This window comes from Lampetra planeri, chromosome 3, assembly GCF_965212315.1.
Source record: "Lampetra planeri chromosome 3, kcLamPlan1.2.h2, whole genome shotgun sequence".
Lineage (NCBI taxonomy): Eukaryota > Metazoa > Chordata > Hyperoartia > Petromyzontiformes > Petromyzontidae > Lampetra > Lampetra planeri.
In genome coordinates, this window is record NC_136109.1 from 28,293,167 (window position 1) to 28,313,053 (window position 19,887).

Genomic DNA, 19,887 nt, shown 5'->3' on the forward strand with positions numbered 1-19,887 from the left:
CCATCGAGACCCACAGAGACTCACATAGACCCACAGAGATCCATAGAGTTATCAATCTAGATAATGAATCCATGTAAGGCCACACACGTGTTGCTATTGACGAATGGGTTGGATTTGAGATGCGTGCCTGTGCACCACCGCCAACGCAGCAGAAGGTGCAGTGCCCGCCACGTCGCTTATTAGAATGGACCATTGTGCGTTATTGTCCCGACACAAATTACAACTTCGAAAATCACTCGCGGGTAACTACGTAGCTCTTCTAGACCCCATTGTGCACCACTCGTACTATTCACATTTACTATTGTGTTTCTTTTATCAGGTAAGGCCCACTGAGTTGTGTAGCTCTTTGTCAGAAGTGACCTGGCCACAAAATGATAGCCCAACGAAGTGGCTTATCAGTGTGGACGTTTTAAGCAGCCAAAGACTCTAAACGCACGTTTGTATATTTCGTAGGGAAAACCCGGAGGACCCGGAGAAAAATCCATACAATCACTGGGAGAGAGCGAGAGAGACATGCAAACTCCGAATATACAACAGGCGTCAGGGTGAGGATCGATCCCACGACCCCCTGTATACCAAGGCGAGGTAGTCAACATCTCCTATAGCCACCGTGGCGCCGTTGCAAGGTCTCTCCTCCCACTTCACACAAGAATTCCGTCTGAACTTTCACCTCGTTCAGTAAAAACCCATTCGCCATAATCACGACCGGCAAAGGTTTATCCACTGCTGGATGAAGGCCTTTGCAAACCGTCGCCAACTCCCTTGATCACGTGATACAACGATCCACCTGACCCCCCCCCCCCCCTGCACCCACCCTCCCCACGGAGGTGGAGGCGAACCGTGGAGTGAGTTGCGGCCAGGGAGGGAGGGAGTTCTGCGTCGGGATGAAAACCGGTCATCGTGCGGGCGCTCGGCGGATCGCAAGAGCGCACAAGGTGGCGGAACAAAACCTGGCGGAGACCTGCATCCAGCAGCGGGTAGCTCCTACACCGATGGTGGTGATGGTGACAGTGGCGGTGATGATGATGGTGACAGTGGTAATGATGATGGTGATGATGATGGTGACAGTGGTGGTGATGATGGTGACAATGGTGGTGATGGTGATGGTGACAGTGGTGATGATGATGGTGACAGTGGTGGTGGTGATGGTGACAATGGTGGTGGTGGTGATGGTGACAGTGGTGGTGGTGATGGTGACAGTGGTGGTGGTGATAGTGACAATGGTGGTGGTGGTGATGGTGACAGTGGTGGTGGTGATGGTGACAGTGGTGGTGGTGGTGATGGTGACAGTGGTGGTGGTGATGGTGACAGTGGGGGTGGTGATGGTGACAGTGGGGGTGGTGAAAGGAGCGAGGTGGCGGCGAGTCTCGCTCACCTTGGTGCCGTCGCTGGTGAGCAGACACAGCGCGTTCGGCAGCAGCTTCACCATGCGGTGCTTCTTGATGGTGCGCACCGACCCCATGGGGATGATCACCTGCGACGCACCACGGCACACCACAGAACACCACACCACACCACAGCACACACCACACCACGCACACACCACGCACACACCACGCCACACCACACCACGCCACACCATGCCACGCTCGTCAGGATGGCAAATCCACTCGGCCACCTCGCGTTGCCATGGAGTGAATGAGGCCCCCCGCCCCTCACTCTGCCGAAAACCGCCCCCCCCCCCCTCATGCCCCCACCCCTTTGGCCCATAGGCACTGGTGCAGTTGCACCGCCTGCACTCTCAATAGCTACGCCACTGCCATCGCACCTCCGATTAGCACGGTTGGCTGCGTGCCGTGCGAAAGAAGTTCAACACACGGGCATGCATCGTCTCGCTTGTTACGGCAACGCGATTCGGTTAGGATGAGATTGCTGCCCTCCGGCCGCATGCATTCAACGGCGAACGCGGGCACTGAACGTGGGCAGCCAACGCGGGCAGCCAACGCGGGCACTGAACACGCGGGCAGCGAACGTGGGCAGCGAACGTGGGCAGCGAACGGGGACATCATTTGTATAACGCGAGAGGGCAGGGAGCAGACGGCACCCTGCACAGGTGGAGGGCAGCAAGGGGGGTTGTTTTTGTTTTCTTTCAAAGCAAAGCAAAGCACGTGCGCGGTGACATCGCCGGCGCGCTCGTGCCATGGAACTTTCACGCCGCGCCGGGGCTGCCGTCGCGCGCCGCGGCGTCGGGGGTTGAAGTTTCCACGCACGGCGCTGCCGGCACGCGCTTACGAGTCTTGGGTTTTGTGTGCGCGGTTTGGGGCAGACTCGGGAGAATCTCTTGGTGGTTCCCTATCTCTCTCCGTCGCTCTGTCTCTCTCCTCTCTCTGTCTCTCTCTCTCTCTCCATCTCTCTCGTCCGTTACTCTCTCTTCGATCAACCGAGGAACGGGGGTGGCGATTTCCATCTCTGTAGGTAGCGCCGAGACTGTTTGCGGAAAGTCGACATTTGAAAGTAAATCTAAACAATTCAGGTAAAATAGCTCAACGGAAGTTGCTCATCACGTGGATATTCATGGCTGCAGCCAAATACTCTGAACGCGTGGTATTGATTCTAAATGTGGAGATTCTAAATGTGGAGCGGGGGGGGGGGGGGGGACCGGAGGACTCGGAGAAAAATCCGGGGAGAGTACGCAAACTCCACATATACAGCAGCAGGCGTCAGCGTCGGGACCGAACGCACGACCTCCTGCACACCAGGCGAGGTCGTTACCACCTCGCCACGGTGCGTGGAGGGCTCGACTCTGACCCCTTCGTGGGACGTCTCTGAATTATAGATTTGAAGCTTTCGTGACTGCAAGGATTCATACTCTTAGGTGTATCGGTAAAGTCACGTAGGTAAAAAATAAAAAATAATAGAAATAATAATATAAATAAAATAATAAATCTTGAGACAGTAAATCTAGCTGTGACGGTCCGACCTGATGACGGAGACTTGTGTTGCCTCCGAAACGTCGTGATTTATAATTTTATTTCTACTATTATTTCTATTATTTTTTATTTTTTACCTACGTGATTTTACCGAAAAACCTAAGAGTACGTCTCTGAATGCCCATGGCAAGGTGAGAAAGCGCGCAGGCGATGACGCCAGAGTGCGCCCTCAGTGGTGAGCCCGCGACGGATCAGGGCAGCTTTCTCAACCAATATATTTGGCACGTTGACCCTCGATTGCTAGACCCTAGATTGCTGCCTACCAACGGGGGTTATTTCGGGGTTTCTTTCATCCTATTTGCCGTCAGCTGTCTCTTTTCGAGAGGACACCCCGGTGACGTTAAATCGGCACGCACGGCAAGAGGAAGTGAATTTCAGACAGCGGGGGACAGCACGGGGCGAGGAGCAACCACCCAAACGAGGGAAGTTTGGTTGGCTGCTGGAGTGGGAGGGTAACCAGCGGGCCAAAAGGGAAATGGGATTTTATTTTGGTCATCAAACTCACGAAAGCACACGTCTGCTACAAGTTTAGCCTGAACGGTTAATTTATCCGGCAAGTAGGCAGATCCTGTCGGTTCAAGTTTATTTTGTTTTTAAACCGGGTGAGAACTCAAGAGACCACAATGAGTCTCGTTCGCAAGAGTGACCAGGAGGCATCAGACTCCTGCCAGCAGGCGACAATGGATGCTGCTTCGTATATAATAACAATTGAGTAAGTTCTGGTTAACCTTTAACATTTATAGCAAATTTGCATCCTGACGCCAGCACACAATGGCCTTCTCTTGCGAACGACGTCTTGAACGTCTACTGTGAAGCAGACTGCGCCTCGTAGTAGTCGTAGTAGCGTTACTGTGGTTATTACACCCGCCGTATTAATCAGGGCGGCCGCTGGATTCTAACCTCTGCGACCAGCAGCGAACGTGCTACCGCATCGTCGCCCAACGATTGCGGATGGAACGATCCCTGGGTGGACGCCCTGAATATTCAGGGTCCTCCTCCTCCTCCTCCACGACCACAGGGCACAGAGCGTCGTGGTGGCTATGAGATGTCAACTCCCTCGCCTGGTATGCAGGAGGTCTTGAGTTCGATCCTGACCCCGACGCCTGCTGTATATTCAGAGTTTGCGCATTCTCCACGTGGTCGCGTGGATTTTACCCCGGGTCCTCCGGTTTGTCCCTCCACATTTCGAATCAACATCACCACGCGTTTAGAGTGTCTGGCTGCTGCTATGAATGTCCACACGATGATGGCGATGACAAGCCAACTCGTTGAGCTGCCATTTGTGATCGTCTGGTAAAATAATAAAATAAACAAAGTTTACTTTTAAAGTCGTCCTCACCTGCAGCTGTTTGTGGATGATGCGAGAGTGGAAACAGATCCAGTTCTGCGAGATGAACATCTTGCCGTGGTACAGGAAGTCCTTCTTGAGAGCACAGCTGTACGCTGCGTGGGCACGCACCACACGGGGAACCCGGGGGTCAGATGAGGGTCAAGGTCAGCCAGGTGGTCGCAACGGACAATGATCGATGCTGTTGATAGTCCACCATCATCACCATCGTCACCACCACCACCATCACCACCACCATCGTCACCACCACCGTCACCACCACCGTCACCATCACCATCGTCACCATCACCATCGTCACCACCGTCACCACCACCATCGTCACCACCACCACCGTCACCATCGCCACTACAGTCACCGTCACCACCACGCCTCGCCATCACTTCCTGCCGCCAATCTGAGCCGGGGATTCGAACCGCGCGTTTCACTACTTCGCGTCTTCAAATGGAAGTCGTCTCCCGTCTCCTCGGCTACGGCTCCTCGGCTGCAGATTTTATTTCTCTCGACTTAACATCACGAACAGCTCTTGCTCAGCACATTTCCTCCTATCCCGGTTTAACAACAACCCCAGCCCCTCGTGCCGCCCCCCCCCCCCCACCGTGCCTCCCCCCGCATTGAAGGAACCTACTCTCGAGAAGTAGCTCCTGCTGGGGGATGCTGGGGAACAGTTTGTGGTACTGCGACTCCTGCTTCTTGAGCGACTGCAGAAAGAAACAACACACACGTACACAGAGCACACCACACCAAGCAAGGGTCTCTGAGCTACTGTTTCGCTCTGTTTCAGAAGGGACCATGGCTTTCACAAATGACAGCTCAACGAAGTGGTTTATGATCGCGTTCATATTTGAAAGCAGCCAAATACTCTGAACGCGTCACGTCGATTCTAAATCTGCGAGGGAAAACCCGGAGGTCTCGGAGAAAAATCCACGCGATCACGGGGAGAGAGAGAGAGAGAGAGACGCAAACTCCAAATATACAGCAGCAGGCATCGGGGTCGGGATCGAACCAACGACCTCCTGCGTACCAGGCGAGGGAGTCAACATCTCCTAGCCACCGTGGCGCGATGCGTTGCGGTAAAGGCCGACCGCGTGCCGGGGTCTCGCTGTGCGAGCCTCGTCGCCAGGCAGGGCTCGGTGCCAGGCTAGGTGCCCCCTTGGGGGAGTGGGTGGGCAGACGGAATGCCACGGTAGCTCCTGCAGGCACGCTATGTGACATTTTTGTCGCCATTCCACCGGACGGCCACGGTTTGAGATTTGTGTTGGCGGTGGTGGACAGACACAAATGGATATAAATGAGTGAATTGCATTCCTTAAAATTTTTCGATGTTTATTAATTTATTTGTTATTTATCAAAATGAGATATGAACCAGTGCCTGGAATAGTCATTCTCGTGGTGTTCAACCGTGCCTGGTTGTGTTTCTTGTTTCTCTGTGAGACACTTTGACACAATTTATATCTGTTAGTGTGTATAAATGTGCATACATATACAATGAAGTGGGGAGCGTTAGTGTCGCGGTTAGCGCGCTGCGCTACGAACCCGGCGATCCGGATTAAATTCCCACTCATGGCCACCATCAGTGACGATTATCTGATCCAGTCCTGGGCCTCCCCTAGGTCGACCCAGCCTAAAATGAGTACCTGGTGCGGTGTGTAAACATCGCCACTGGGGAGACAAAGGCGGCTGGACGCGGTAGCGGCTACCCACCCCTTCGTGTGCCGTGCCGGCTTTCATAGGTGCTCGCTAACCGCACTTGCCCCAACAGTCTGCTAAGGCTACACGGGGGATCTTTGTATTTGTATTTATGCGTAACAAAACGGCTGTGCATCGTGCAGTTAAGAGATTGTGATGGATGTGACGTTGAGAGACATTAAGGTACAGATCATAGAGAGAGAGAGAGACACGCACAGAGAAAGAATGCGAGAGAGACCGATGGGAAGATACAGAGAGACAGAGAGAGAGAGAGCGAACGCGCGATGGACAGACGTGGAGAGTGATGGACAGAGAGCGAGAGAGACGGAGCGAGTGTGTACCATCATGGCACTGCTCGTGGGGCTTAGTCCATCATCCGAGTCCGCGTTGTCCACGTTCCTTGACTTCCTGCAATCGGAGACCGACAACATTCACATTCTGAATGACTGATTATTAGTATTAATGAGAGTCATTCAGACGCTGTCTTTCCGACAGACCTGTTCTTCACCTGAGGACGGCTGCTTGCGTTGTGGCCGAAACGTCGTGAGAATTGTATTTTATTATGTTTTATTTTTATCATTTTATTATTCCCCTTCTACGTGACTTTACCGAAATAATCAAGACGATGAATCCCTGCAGTCACGAAAGCTTTAAATCGAAATATTATTATTAACATTTTCACTTTTTTGTTATTCTTAACCTCTGCCATGAATTCAAGCAGCATATTTAAAAACACAAAGCATCATGATCATCATCAGCCAGGATCAATCCGCCGCTGGATGAAGGCCTCCCCCTATCTCGTCGCGGCCTCTCTCGGTTCCGCGATGCAGCGGTCCGAATCTCAATTTCCATCCGCGCCGTGACCATCGCCCGCCTGGGAATCTCGCCACGAGTTTCGAACCGTCCGCTGGCTCGCAGCCCAGCCAGCCGCACAGATCCACTCCCATCGCAGCCCCTTGGCGCTTCCCGTGTCAACGAAAGCCGCCGCCTATCCACCCCATCGGTACCGTGGACGGTAAAGACCCTGCGAGGTGTGTGGGTTGGCGAAGGTGAGGGAGCGTTACACCTCGGCAGCGTAGAAGTGCAGCACAACAATGTGTGATTGTTTTTCTGATTTGCCTCCCCCACCCCCCGCCGCCCCCCACCCCCGAAAGCAGCCTACAGCAAACCTGTTGTTTGGTTCTTTCGGTAAAGTCACATCGATAGAATAAAAATAAAATTAAAAACACGACGTTGGATCGCAACACAAGCGATCCAAACGTCGTGGTTTTTGGTTTTTATTTAGTTTTTATTTTATTTTTATTTTATTTGTTTTTTATTTTTATTTTATTTTCATTCTTTCTACGTGACTTTACCGAAAGATCCAAAGAATACGAATTCCTGCAGTCACGATATTTGCAAGTCAAACACATAGCAAACCTGTTCGTGCGCGGCGGCCGGTGGTCGCCCATCCAAGAAGCACTTGCACCAGGCTCACAACCCGCTTAGCTTCCCAGGTCTGACGGGACGGGGGACATTCCACAGGTGCTCTGCTCGTAAGCACGCGCGCGCGCTCTCTCAGCTGGTTTTGGATAAAGGTCACGACGCTATTCATAGCCAGGTAAGAGTCCACTGAGACAGACACCCGATATGGAAAATTCGAAAATGTACATAAAAAATATCTATAACGCCGCTTCGTTTGCTTACAGTTTCGCCGAAATGCGGCAGTAATATGAGAAGAGACGAGTGCAACGATGATGATGGTGGTGGCGGTGGTGGCGGTGATGATGATCATCATCGTCACCGTCATCATCCATCCACTGGTGGACGAAGGCGTTTCCAAGTCGCCATCACCTCACACGGCCCTTGCGATGTAACGATCTCGCTCCCGCACGGGAGCCGATGTCATCGTTCCATCTCTCATGGCGTTGGCTGGGGACGACGGCAGTCACATTCCGAGCTGGCCCTCCCGCCTCGAGTCGCCGCCGCCACCGCACGCCGCTCGTGGAGGATGGATCAGCGCCGCGACTCTGATCGCTCCGTGCCGACTCGGCCGAGCCGCGCGCGTTGCTCCGTTTCCGTCCGGGCAGTGGTGGCGTGGGTTGGGGGGTTGCCCACGAGAGTCGCTTCCGCGCTTTCATCTGAGATGGGATTTGTTTTGTTCGGGCGCCACGGCGGCTAGGAGGTGTTAACTACCTCGCCCGGTATGCAGGAGGTCGTGGGTTCGATCCCGACCCTGACGCCTGCTTATGTTTAGACGATCTAACCCAAATGCATCCTTATGGCTACATATTTGTCGCGAAAGCCTACGTGTTAAACTGTATAGATGGAGTTTGCACCGTTTTTGTCTCTCTCCCCGTGGTAGCGTGGATTCTTCTCCGTTTTTTCCCTCCACATTTAGCATCAACATCGCGCGTTTAGATTATTCGGCTGCTCTACATTTCCACGCGGAGAGCCCACTTCGTCGAGCTCATCATTCGTGAGACCAGTGGTCGCTTCTGACAAAGAGCCATGCAGCTCAGCGGCGCCTTACCTGGAAACGTGCAAGTGGTTTATGTTTCAGTGGTTTTGGCTTGGAACGTCCGCAAACCGTTGTGCGCAGAGTTCGTCTCCGGCTTGTCGTGAGCGTCACAAACCCCGAGCGAGCGGTGGGCGAGCCCCCCCCCCCCTTGCCCCCCCTCCACCCTCGCCCCCCCCCTCGCTCCCCCCCTGCCGCCCCTCCCTCCCGACGGGCGCAGCAGGCAGCCCTGCGCTGCTCTTTAATCAGCGCCACCGCCACCACCTGCCCCGGGGGGGTTAGCGGCAGCGGAACGGATCACGTCGCGATCCCCGCCCCCCGTCGCCCCCCTGCCCCCCCCCCCGCACCCCCCTGCCCCCCCCCCCACCCCTCCACCTCGCAGCAGCCGCGGCGATGCCCGTGAGCGGCGCTTGTTGTGGGGTTTCGATGTTGGTGCTGATGCGGCAGAATAAAAGAAGCGCACGCGGGACGCTGGTGACGTGTGACGGGTGGCAGCTGAGAGGCGGCCGCGGCGCGAGAGCTCGGAGCCAACGCCCAGAAGTGACTCGGCGCCTGTAGTGGGGGTCGCCTGTGGTTGAGGTCGCCTGTAGTGGGGGTCGCCTGTAGTCAGGGTCGACTGTAGTGGGGGTCGACTGTAGTGGGGGTCGACTGTAGTCGGGTCTCGGTGGTTGCGTAGCCAACGACGGAGTGTGCAGGCGCTGCAACTCTCCCGGTGGGAGTGGTCATCATCATCATCACGATCCATGGGCAGACAGCCCCCAGGTGTCCACTGCACATCGCGCATTTTGTTACCAATTTCCTCTCCCTCTGCCCCTCTCTCTCTCCTGTGCCAATATGCTCACGTAGGAGCGGTAGGAGTCGTGAACGCAGCGCACGGAGTGGGCAGGCCGTGCAAACTACATCCCGGCTCAGGTGCCGGGAAATAGCAGAGTGGGAGGGATGAAGACGACGACGACGATGGTGGTGGTGTTGGTGGTGAAACGTAGACTTGATTTTGTTCGTGCCAAGTTTCAGTCGTCTATGGCCCTTCTAGAACGTCATTGTTACCCGCGCGCGCGCGCGTGTGTGAGTGTATCACTCGCGCGGTCTGTCACAATCCCCCCATGGGCGTCGCATGTCCTGTCACTCTAAAGTTGATCGATTAACAGCTGCACAGATCACAGCGGTCGAGGGGCGACTGCTAATACAAACAAGGCAACCTCCCTCGCCAGCCTCGACTTTACCGAGTCATCGTCAAGATGTAGGCAAATAAACGAAATCTGCCGATGCCACGGACATCGTTGACACGAGACCGGCAGGCAGACACGTGATGATTCATCGATTCGGACAATTAAAATGCAATCTTATGCTCACGATAGCCGTGTAGCGTTTTTTTTGTTTGCACGTAAGAATCGACGATTGACAATGTTACAGCAACACTTGTACACCGTTAGGTTCCCGTTGTTGATATTTCAATGTCGTTACGACGCGAATACAAATGTCCTCGCGAGAGACGCCAACGATGCAAAACGGGGCGGTCGCAACCACGCAAAATGGACCTCTTGAATCAAATCGCGACAGCCTAAATCGTGACAATTCATGGGGTGTGTGGGGAGGGTGGCGATGAATCGTCACATTGCTAACGCAGCACGTGCGTCAGCAATTGTGTGTGTGATGAAGTGTGCCACAAAAGCTGCCACAACGCAGACACCCGGCATGGGTGAACCCCCCTCATGCAGCCATCCCAGCGTGGATCGCCACATCGGGCTGCACGAGACATTAGACGTTAACAGACTTTTGAGGCAAGTGCTGTTCGCGAGCAGGCCGGCACGTCACACGAGGAGGTGGGTGGCCAGGACCATGACCGGGCCGTCTTTGCCTCCCCAGTGGCGATGTTTACTACACACCGCACCAGGTACTGATTTGAGGCTGAGTCGACCTAGGGGAGGCCCAGGACCGATTTTGATTCATCGTCACCGGTGTTGGTGGCCTTGAGAGGGAATCGAACTCGGGCCGCCTGGTTAGTAAGGCAGCGCGCGAACCGCGACACCACCGCTCCCCACTTTTACTTACTGCGTTTTAGTCGCCCGGCGGTCCGCACACAACCAACCACCCCACCGTCCCTCCTCCCCCGGGGCGCCCACAAAGGGAGGCCCGCGATCGCACAACAAGAAGGATGCTTGGCCCCGGCTGTTTCCCATGGACATCCACGGCGTCTTCTAGCGGGCGACCTCGCAGGGGTCAAAGTCGTTTCCATGCCCGCGCTGTGTATTGAAGGCGCCTCCCCGTCCGCGACTCTCTCACGCACAAACGCGCGCGGTTGTGCAAGTCGAGCTGAGCGCCCTCGACTCTCCCCCCTTACGCCCTCTGCCTGCCTACACAGACCCCCCCCCCCACCGCTCGCTTGGACAAGCGGCCTCGTGTTGACCTCTTAGAAATCCGTGGTGAGGAGGGAGGGTGTGGACGCTGGCTGCGGAGGGAGACGAGTCGAGTCGAGGCTCGTTCATTGCTGACCCCCCCCCCGGTCTGGACTGCTGACGGTCAACCTGACCCCTGACCCCTCAAACAGGGCAGCAGCAAGCGGCGTCGTCGGTTTCCGTGACAACCGCATGTTCCCCGCGGGTACAACAACAACAACACTCGCCTCTTCTCTTGCTAGGCGTATAATTATTGCGTAAACCTCTATCCACTCACCAATGGCACTGCCCGTGGACCTTACAAGAAAGCATAGAAGAGGGGACATTCCGAGCAATGGCCCTCGTGTTTTTTATATGTGTCTTCCCTGAAGAAGGGCTATTGCCCGAAGCGTCATCTGTATCCCTCGCCTGCTACGCAGGAGGTCCGTGGCTTCGATCCCGAACCCTCGTGATGCCTATTGTTGTATATTTTCAGTTAGAGTTTCCGCCTCTCTCTCTGTGCCCGTGGTGGTCGCGCGGATTTTCCTCCGGGTTTCCTCTCGTTTGCCCTCCCTCTTCCACATTTGTTTTAAAGCAATGCGCGTCCGGATGATTTGCCTGCGACTATAAAATCCCCACTTGTGATGACGATATCAGCCGCTTCGATGAGACATCGACACGCGTAGCCAGATCGCCTCTGAAAACGAGCTAACCAGTTCAGTGGGTTTCAACCGGTGAACAATATAGTTGAGTTACGTTATTTTTTAAAGAAGCGTTCTTTACAAATGGGACTAGTATATTTTTTTGGCAAATAATATTTTTGTGCGCCACTTCCAACGGAACAGCAACAACAGCGTCACCGAACATTGCGTGTAAATTCCTGGGCGCGTGGCGAGAAATGCGGTGAGCAATGCGGCGGTGATTGTGACGCTTTGACCTGGAGCCACGCGCACGCCGAGACGATGCGCCACTGCCGCACTTGGAGATGCCACGGGCAGCTGCATGGCCACGGGGCCGTCTCGTTGTCACATCGAGGCCGAGCACACAGGGGCAACCGAGGAAGACGTGATCGCTATTGGAAGCCACTGGGAGCTGTGCACTTTGTTTTAAAAAAAAATCGTCATCTCGATTGCTTGCACAACCGCTTTTTGCGTTTAGTGTGTTGTCCTTCCTTACCGCACCTCCGATTAGGGATACGTACGGCGCCAAAGAAGTTCAACGTACATATTTGCTTAGGGCTTCCCAGAATACATACTTTTTAATGAATTCGTTTGCCAGCACTTTCGTTCTCAAACACCTTGGGGGGGGGGGGGGCGGGGAGGATTAATGTAAATAATTTAGCCGCGAGCTTCTCTTTTTGTGTGTCTAAGTCCTGGCTACAGATCCGCCAGACACCCCGAGGCGAGGCGAGGCGGGCAGCTCGCGTTTCAACGCGCCGCGGTGGGCTGCCCTGCGAATTTGCCGATGTTGTGCCGCTATCACAACGACGAGGAGGAGGAGGAGGGAGGGCGGAGGAGGAGGATGGGGGGAAGAGGAGGAGGGGGGAGGAGGAGGGGGATAAGGAGGAGGATGAGGGGGAGGAGGAGGACGGGGAGGGGGAGGAACAGGGGGGGGGAGGGGGGGAAGATGAGGGGGAGGAGGAGGAGGAGGGGGAGGAGCGGGGGAAGAGGTGGAGGAGGAGGGGGGGAAGAGAAGGGGGGCAGGAGAGAGGGGGAGGAGGAGGTGGGGGGAGCAGAAGGGAGGAGGATGGAGGAAGAGGTCCTTGAGATATCGCGCAATGATTTAGAGGTGGACCTTCGAGCAAATGTACGAATCCTTCGCAGCTCGGTAGAGCGAGCGGCTCGGAAATCGGAAAGGTTTGCGGGGCCAACTCAGCCCATCATCCCTCCTGGGGGTTCTAAAACAACAAGGGTACCACTTTGCGGGCAAGTCGGCGGAACGTAACTTTCCACCACGATGGCTCAGGGCTGCGAACGGGCGATGTGCGCCGCTTCGTACGCCATGTGAGCTGCGAATCAAACATGCCGCGCAGTCGCCTCTGTTGCTGTTGCTGCTGTTGTTGTTGTTGATGTTGTTGTTGTTGATGTTGTTGTTGTTGATGTTGTTGTCAATCACTGCCGTGGGCTGTGCGGCTCGGGCTCGTGCCGCGTGGTCACTCCCACGCGCATCTGCTACAAGCAAATTTGTTTCTACGCAACCTTGCGGACAACATCATCCGCCTGCGGCTCCGTGAGAAGCGGCTCGCTGATGAGCGGCTCGCTGATGAACGGCTCAATGATGAGGGTCACTGATGAGGCTCACATTGATGAGGGTCACTGATGCGGGTCTCAATGATAAGAGTCACAGTGATGCATTCGAAGATGAGCGGCTCACTGAGTCGGTACTTCGCAAGCCGTGCGCCGCGGAATCTTCACAGTTTACAAACTCGGACGGTCAGACACTCCTCCGTGCCGTTCAGTTGCCAATCCAGCCACCCCCCTCCCCTCCCGGACTCGCACACTCCCCTCTCCATTGGTCGCGCATGCGCAGTACGGCAGCAGACAGCCGTCAGCCGCCACCGCCGGCCCTCCAAACTCCGGCATTACGGGGTGGCTCACGAAGGAGCGGCTGGTGACCTTTGTGACCTCTGGGTTACCCGGGTATACAGCTATTACAGCTATTTGGAAAATAGGAAATAATCTTACGACTAGAAACCCCAATCAATCATCCAGCCACCCAATCAATCAAGCGACGATCCTCTTTAGAACGAGGCGAAAGATCATGGGAACAAAGGTTGCAGTTCTTAGGAACGTCTGGGTTCAAATTCGCGGAGGTCTGATCTTGCGACAGGGTATTACATCACAATCGCACACGTCAATAGCACACAGCGCAATTAACCTCGTGACAAGCAATTGACTACCCGGAGGGAACCTCCACCGCGGAGATGGAGCGACACCATCGCGATTGAATCAATCGGCCCACGTGTAGGAGCGAGACGGAGTTTTGCCTAAAGATCGACAGTAAAAGATGGCGTAAGTTTGGGAGATTATTGATCCAGCGGTGGATAGAGCACGAATGACGATGATGATGATATATAATTATTCTGCACAGGGTCTCACGGTGGTGCCTGTTCAGCTCTGAATTGTTCAGTTCTGATTCGGTTCCTCAAGCAACTCGCAGCCACGTGGTTCTGTTTCGGTCCCCGAAGAGGTTCTCGGCACGTGGGGCGAAACGTCGGGCATCATCGTTCCGACCAACACGCGGCACGACCCGTCAACGTGGCAGAGAATCTCGATATCCCTTAACTCGCAGAAAGCACGACCAACAGATGTTCATTGTCGTTGTTGTGAAAACACAAACACACGTAGACTCACCCGAACAGTCGGCCAGAATTTCTTCTACCCAGGTTAAAAGAGGAGTCCGAAGATTCCGTCATCGTCGTCGTCTGCTGCTGCTGCTCCACGCCGTGCGGCATCGTCACTGCGCACCTTCGCCTGTCGGCGAGCGAGCCCTGCGCACGCGAAATCGGAGTTTGCTTAACGCGAGTGCGCAAACACACGCGGCCCGCCTGCTTCAGCGAGACACTGATTGAGTGATCGACCCGACCCGATTCACCAGCGACCCCGACCCATCGACGTGACCTTCAAGTTCATTTATTAGGTATCGCCCTGTGAGCTATTCGGCTTTTGAATCGGGTGCAACCGCAACAAACAAAAAACAAAAACATGAACAAGAAAACATCTTAAAGTGAATATGTGACGAAGTGCAAACAGAAAATCCAAGAAAAGACAGCAAAATATTGCAGAAAAAACACCGTACACCATCGCTGTGTGCAAAAATCCCAGTGGGATGCAAGTCAAACAACAACAACAACCACAAGACAACTTAGATTAAGGCCATCAGTCTTACTCTGTACTACAAAAAACAAACATGGCCAAACCAGTAAACTTTTCGAAATCACCAAAATAAAGCAATGACCTGCACCCAACCCACCAACGTGACCTACACCCGACCCACCGATGCGGAGAACTTCTGCGGCTGCGAGAGTGATCATAGCGAGAGTCGCTTCGCTGTGATCAGGGAAAGATCTATAGGCGGAGAGGATATCGCGTTTTGGTGACGCCGCCCATGCGAGTTTGGCGCGATTCCCGTTTCACGCCAACGGCGCGTGGATCGTGAAACGTGACCGCGTTATTAAAGAGTTGTCCCGGGGGCTTCATTTCAGCTGGGAGTTGTCCCGGGGCCGAACTCCGGAAAAAAAACGTTGAGCAACACTGGACTTGCAATCCGGACTCGACCCAGGTCGACTCAGCCTAAAAATGAGTACCTGTGAAGCGGTGTGTAAACATCGCCACGAAGAAGACAAAGGCGGCCGGTCGTGGTGCTGTTCACCGACCTGCTCATGCCAGTGCCAATCACTCTCCCGCCATAGGAACGTGGAATTTCCACCACTGGCTCTGCATGCCTTGTAAATGGGAGATGACCACCACAATGCCTCGATGCTCATTTGGGCGGGACATCGCTTTGACCTGTGACTTGACTCGAACTGAGACTTTATTTTGTTTCAGGTGATAAGGTTGAGCTACGAGGTCACCCTCAGCTCCCAGACGGCAGCGGCACCTCCAGGGACGTTGCTGGGAGGGAATTCGCAGAGTAGGGGGAGCAAGAAGATGGCCATTGCCACTTGACATCTGCTGACCACGGTATTTAGATTTTCCCGTTGTAACTGAAATGCAAATGCTTATTACGCAAGCGATGGGGAGTTTGGTAACCGTATAACTTTCTTTGATTCACGAATGCATTGCACACATTAAGCTCATCACCATGACGACGATGACGATGGTCATCATCAGCCATGATCTATACACTGCTGGAGGAAATCTCTCCCTACTTACCTGGCACCTAGACATGGATACCGTGCTCATCATTACCACGATGACTGCTCGGAATGTTATTGCCGTATTCTCCGGATTGTAGGGGACACTTCGGAAAGTAAGACACAGGCCACGCATGTGTCCAGTGCCTAGAAGGTTATACAAATGTGGCCTATACCACAGACACACACACACACTCTTACCTGAAGATGCACCCCGCAAACTTTTGCTTGAGAATACATCCTTTGAAAAGTGCGCCTTGTGATCCGCATAATACGGCAATGCAGGTGATATAAAGATGCGTGGCACCGCATTGGATAAGGCGGAGGGGGGGGTGGGGGGTGATGCTACGGGGGACTTCTTGCGAGCAACGACGCCTCTCCGCCTCACGTAACGATTCGCGCCGGCCCTTAAAGCGATCGGCTCGTCAGCGTTGACGCTTGAGTTATGGCGGGGCTTGGTTTTACCGCCGTATCGTCTCGTCACGCGTTGCATGTGGTCCGGACAAGGAAGGACCCCGTGGCAGGGATGCAGCTGGGCTTTGGATCACCGATGAGCCCTGAAATGAAGTTCGTGCCCTAACACAAGTATTTAACTTTGTTTTTTTATTTTACCAGGTAAGGCCCACCTGAGCTATGTAGTTCTTCTTGGTTCTTTCGGTAAAGTCACGTAGAAGGGAAATTATAAAAAAAAATAAAAAATAAACCATTAAATACAATTCTGTTCTTCACCTGAGGACGGCTGCTTGCGTTGTGGCCGAAACGTCGCGAGAATTGTATTTTATTACGTTTAATTTTCAATTATTTCCCTTTTACGTGACTTTACCGAACGAACCAAGAATATGAATCCCTGCAGTCACGCAAGCTTTAAATCGAAATCTATGTAGCTCTCTTTCAGAAGCCACCTGCCGATCACAAATTATATCTCAACGAAGTGGCTTATCATCATGCGGAACCGTAAAGCAGCCAAATACTAAAACAATGCGCGATATTGATTCTAAATGTGGAGGGGAAAAACCGGAAGACCGGGAGAAAATGCCACGCGACCACGGAGAGAGAGAGACACGCACACTCCAAATATACAGCAGGCGTCAGGATAGAAATCGTACCCACGGCCCCCTATATACCAGGCGAGGTAGTTAACGTCTCGTCAACATCACCTTCGTGCTGTTTAGCCCACGAGCCCGGGGCAGGCATTGAAATTAACGCGTCGGTACGACTTGAAGTGGCATCACTTTAGCGGCTCCCACTTCTCTGTGCGGCTAATCGCAGGGAATTCATTGCGTGACAGCCACTTAACGCGAGTAGGGTTATCCACTTACTCACCCTTATTGGCCGTGTAGATAACACGGTGCGAATAACGACTAACATTAGGTGGTACCAATCACTGCTCCTCTGGCCCATGGACTCGACATACATAAATATCCCTGACGATCCGTAAGCCGAGGGTCTTCACATCGGGTTTCTCCAGTCTAAGTAGACATTCTGAGTTTGAAGGCAACACGCAGCTGTAGGGCTGTAGCGCCGAATGCGGTTTGTTTACGAGATGTTGCTAAAACGGCGTGTAGCGTTCACACGAGTTTACTTTTACGAGTGGAGGAGAGACGGTAGCAAGGACCATAAAAATAAAGCGATTCAGGCAGTCACACGGCAACGTTCTTGTCGCGTCCAGTAGCCGCCTGTTGCCATGTTTAAAACTATTAAACTACTAACCTATTTTTTTGTTACAGGTAAGGCCCCGCTCAGATGTATAACTCTTTTTCATTACCGACCCGGCCACAAATGATGGCTCAAAGAAGTGGCTTGTCACCATTACGTGGAAACTGTATAGAGTCACCAAATACTCTAAACGCGTGATGTCGATTCCAAATGTGGAGGGAAAAACGTGGAGGACCCGGAGAAAAATCCACGCGACCACGGGGGGAGAGAAAGAGAGAGATGCAAACTGTGTAAAACATTTATAATTTTACAGTTGAATCTAGTCTCGGAAATATACATATTTATAGTATTCGTGCTGTTGTTTGGATTGTTTGCATCCTTGCAAAAGTGCATGCGGCAAGACACGATATATATTCAGGAAGGAAGGCGTTGATCAATAGGGGACTGACCATGGCTGCTGATGATGATGATATCTATGATGAATTGTAATATATTTCAATGGAAATTATTGTCGTGGATAATTGAACACAGAATAACTCTGGGCTTACTCTCCAACACACCGGTGTGCTGAACTAGTAATACAATGGCACGTTTTGTTCACGTGACAAACCTTACTAATTGGCTGTGTCGGGTGGTGTCGGGTTTAACGACACATTCATATTTACGCGATCTAACCTAAAAACCGCTTATGGCTAACTTTGGTCGCGAAAGTCAACGTCTTAAACTGATATTCCTTCTCTGTTTCACTGGGGACAGAGACAATACGATTATCTTACAAACTTTGCTCGTTGATGTCGATGGCAAATCCGAATTTCTCTCACAAAGTTACAGCGCCTCCAATCATCCTAACCCGCGTGTCCCAGCCGTCCGCAGAGGGACATTAAAACGACAACAGCTCAACGGGCTATTGATGGGGAGGACGACTCAACAGCGCCAGACAGGAGGAGGAGGAACACCACCACCCAAAGTTCTGCGGTTATCATAATATAAAGGTGTTAGCAGCTGATAAACGAGTGTTTACATGTGGGCGAAAACACGTGCGTGCGAGGGGGCAACACTCTATCCCGTACAGAAGGGATGTCTGCCACACGGCCCACTTGCCGACACTGTCGAAACGCTTTATCACGTACTGCGTCGATGTTGAACGTTGTTATTAAGGCAGCACGTGTTGGCTTATTGTAATCTTGGCAGCACTGCCAGTGCGGTAAAAAGTTATCTGTTCCCGATTTCAAACTCACCAATCACGAGCATAAGTAGTTAGAACCCTCCCGAGAAAGGATGTTGACAACTCGGTAATCATATCTCCTTGATAGGCAATCACCTCTATTTTTCCTTTATCATCACCGTTGAACAAAGTGCTTGCCACAAATGAACCACAATACCTCGCTGATGTCGTCAAGGAGCATAAACTATGAAGCGGACTCCTGTTGTCCACACAGCAGAAGCAGCCGCAGCGGATTTTAGCTCAGCCATCGAACAAAGGCGGTGGTCACCACATCGCGCGCTTTCAGATGCGCTCCTGCGGCCGTCTGGAACGCTCTTCCTTCCGATATTAAGGAGCCACTGAAGCTGTGCACTTTTAAATCATCTCGATTGAAAACTCGTTTCTGTAGAACTGCTTTTTGTGTTTAGTTTGTTGTCCTTCCCCCGCACCTCCCGATTAGCGCGGTTGGCTACGTACGGCGCGAAATAAGTTCAACATACAACATTCACAACCAACAACAGCCGCAACAAATCCAACAATCGAAACATTCTCCCCAAAATTCAATGTGTGTTTAATAGAAGTAACAACTCCCCACCCCCTGACCCACCCCCAGATGTTTACCTTCTTGGTCTTCTTCTCCAGTCTTTTGCCGCTACGAGTGCGTTCGCTTCGGCCTTCGCGTCGTTAGTTATTCACGCACTGCAGTCGCGCACGGCGCGCGCAGGGCGCACGGGCGCGCGCGCGTCTCGTCCTCGTCTCGTTGTGCAGCGCGCGGCTGAATGGGGAGCGAGCGCGCGATGGGGATGAGTCGTTTGGCGCGAGGGCGCGGGTAGTTGGTCGGCGAGCGCTGGGGAATACGACGGAGGGAGGGTGAAGACGCAGAGGAAACAACAACAACAACCCGAGCACAGAGACAACGCGTGCAGCACGGAGCGCAGACGCAGCTCGAGTGCGGCCGTGAGTCGCATGCAGGGGCGGTCACGGTTCGTTCCACGCGCGACTTAAAAGTCGAGGCGAGTTGGCTCAGCCCGCCCCACCCCCCGACGTTACACACACACGTACACCTGAGCGAGAGAGAAAAAAGTTGGGTGGTGGGTGGGGGAGGAGCAGAGAGAGAGAGAGCGCGCGAGGAATGAAGAAAGGAGGGAGGAGGAGGAGGTGTGAATTGTGAAGCTGGAGGAAGTGAGAGGTGGGGAGGAGCGAGCTGGCAAGGTGGAGGATGCTGAGGAATGCGCCGAACGAGATCATTTGCATTCCTTGCGTGAGTGGATGACGTCTGGGCCAGGCAAGGCGCGAACGGTTTCTCCGATTTTACAGGTGAGTTGCGTCACTCGGG

At 53.4% G+C, this 19,887-nt stretch overlaps 1 protein-coding gene across 2 annotated transcripts in view; it reads right to left on the reverse strand.

The window, feature by feature from the left end:
* The window catches only part of LOC144717199 (GRAM domain-containing protein 2B-like), a 38,892-nt gene extending 19,228 nt beyond the window's left edge, over positions 1-19,664 (reverse strand). The window contains exons 1-6 of one of the 2 annotated variants that reach the window (XM_078592562.1): positions 19,173-19,664; positions 14,190-14,326; positions 6,306-6,372; positions 4,904-4,976; positions 4,270-4,373; positions 1,376-1,474 (exon numbers count right to left, since the gene is read on the reverse strand). In XM_078592562.1, coding sequence (XP_078448688.1) covers positions 1,376-1,474; positions 4,270-4,373; positions 4,904-4,976; positions 6,306-6,372; positions 14,190-14,290 — 444 coding nt within the window. In that variant the 5' untranslated portion in view covers positions 14,291-14,326; positions 19,173-19,664. The remainder of the gene's footprint in view (positions 1-1,375; positions 1,475-4,269; positions 4,374-4,903; positions 4,977-6,305; positions 6,373-14,189; positions 14,327-19,172) is intronic. The other variant, XM_078592561.1, reaches the window with a different exon arrangement.
* Positions 19,665-19,887: the final 223 nt, after the last annotated feature.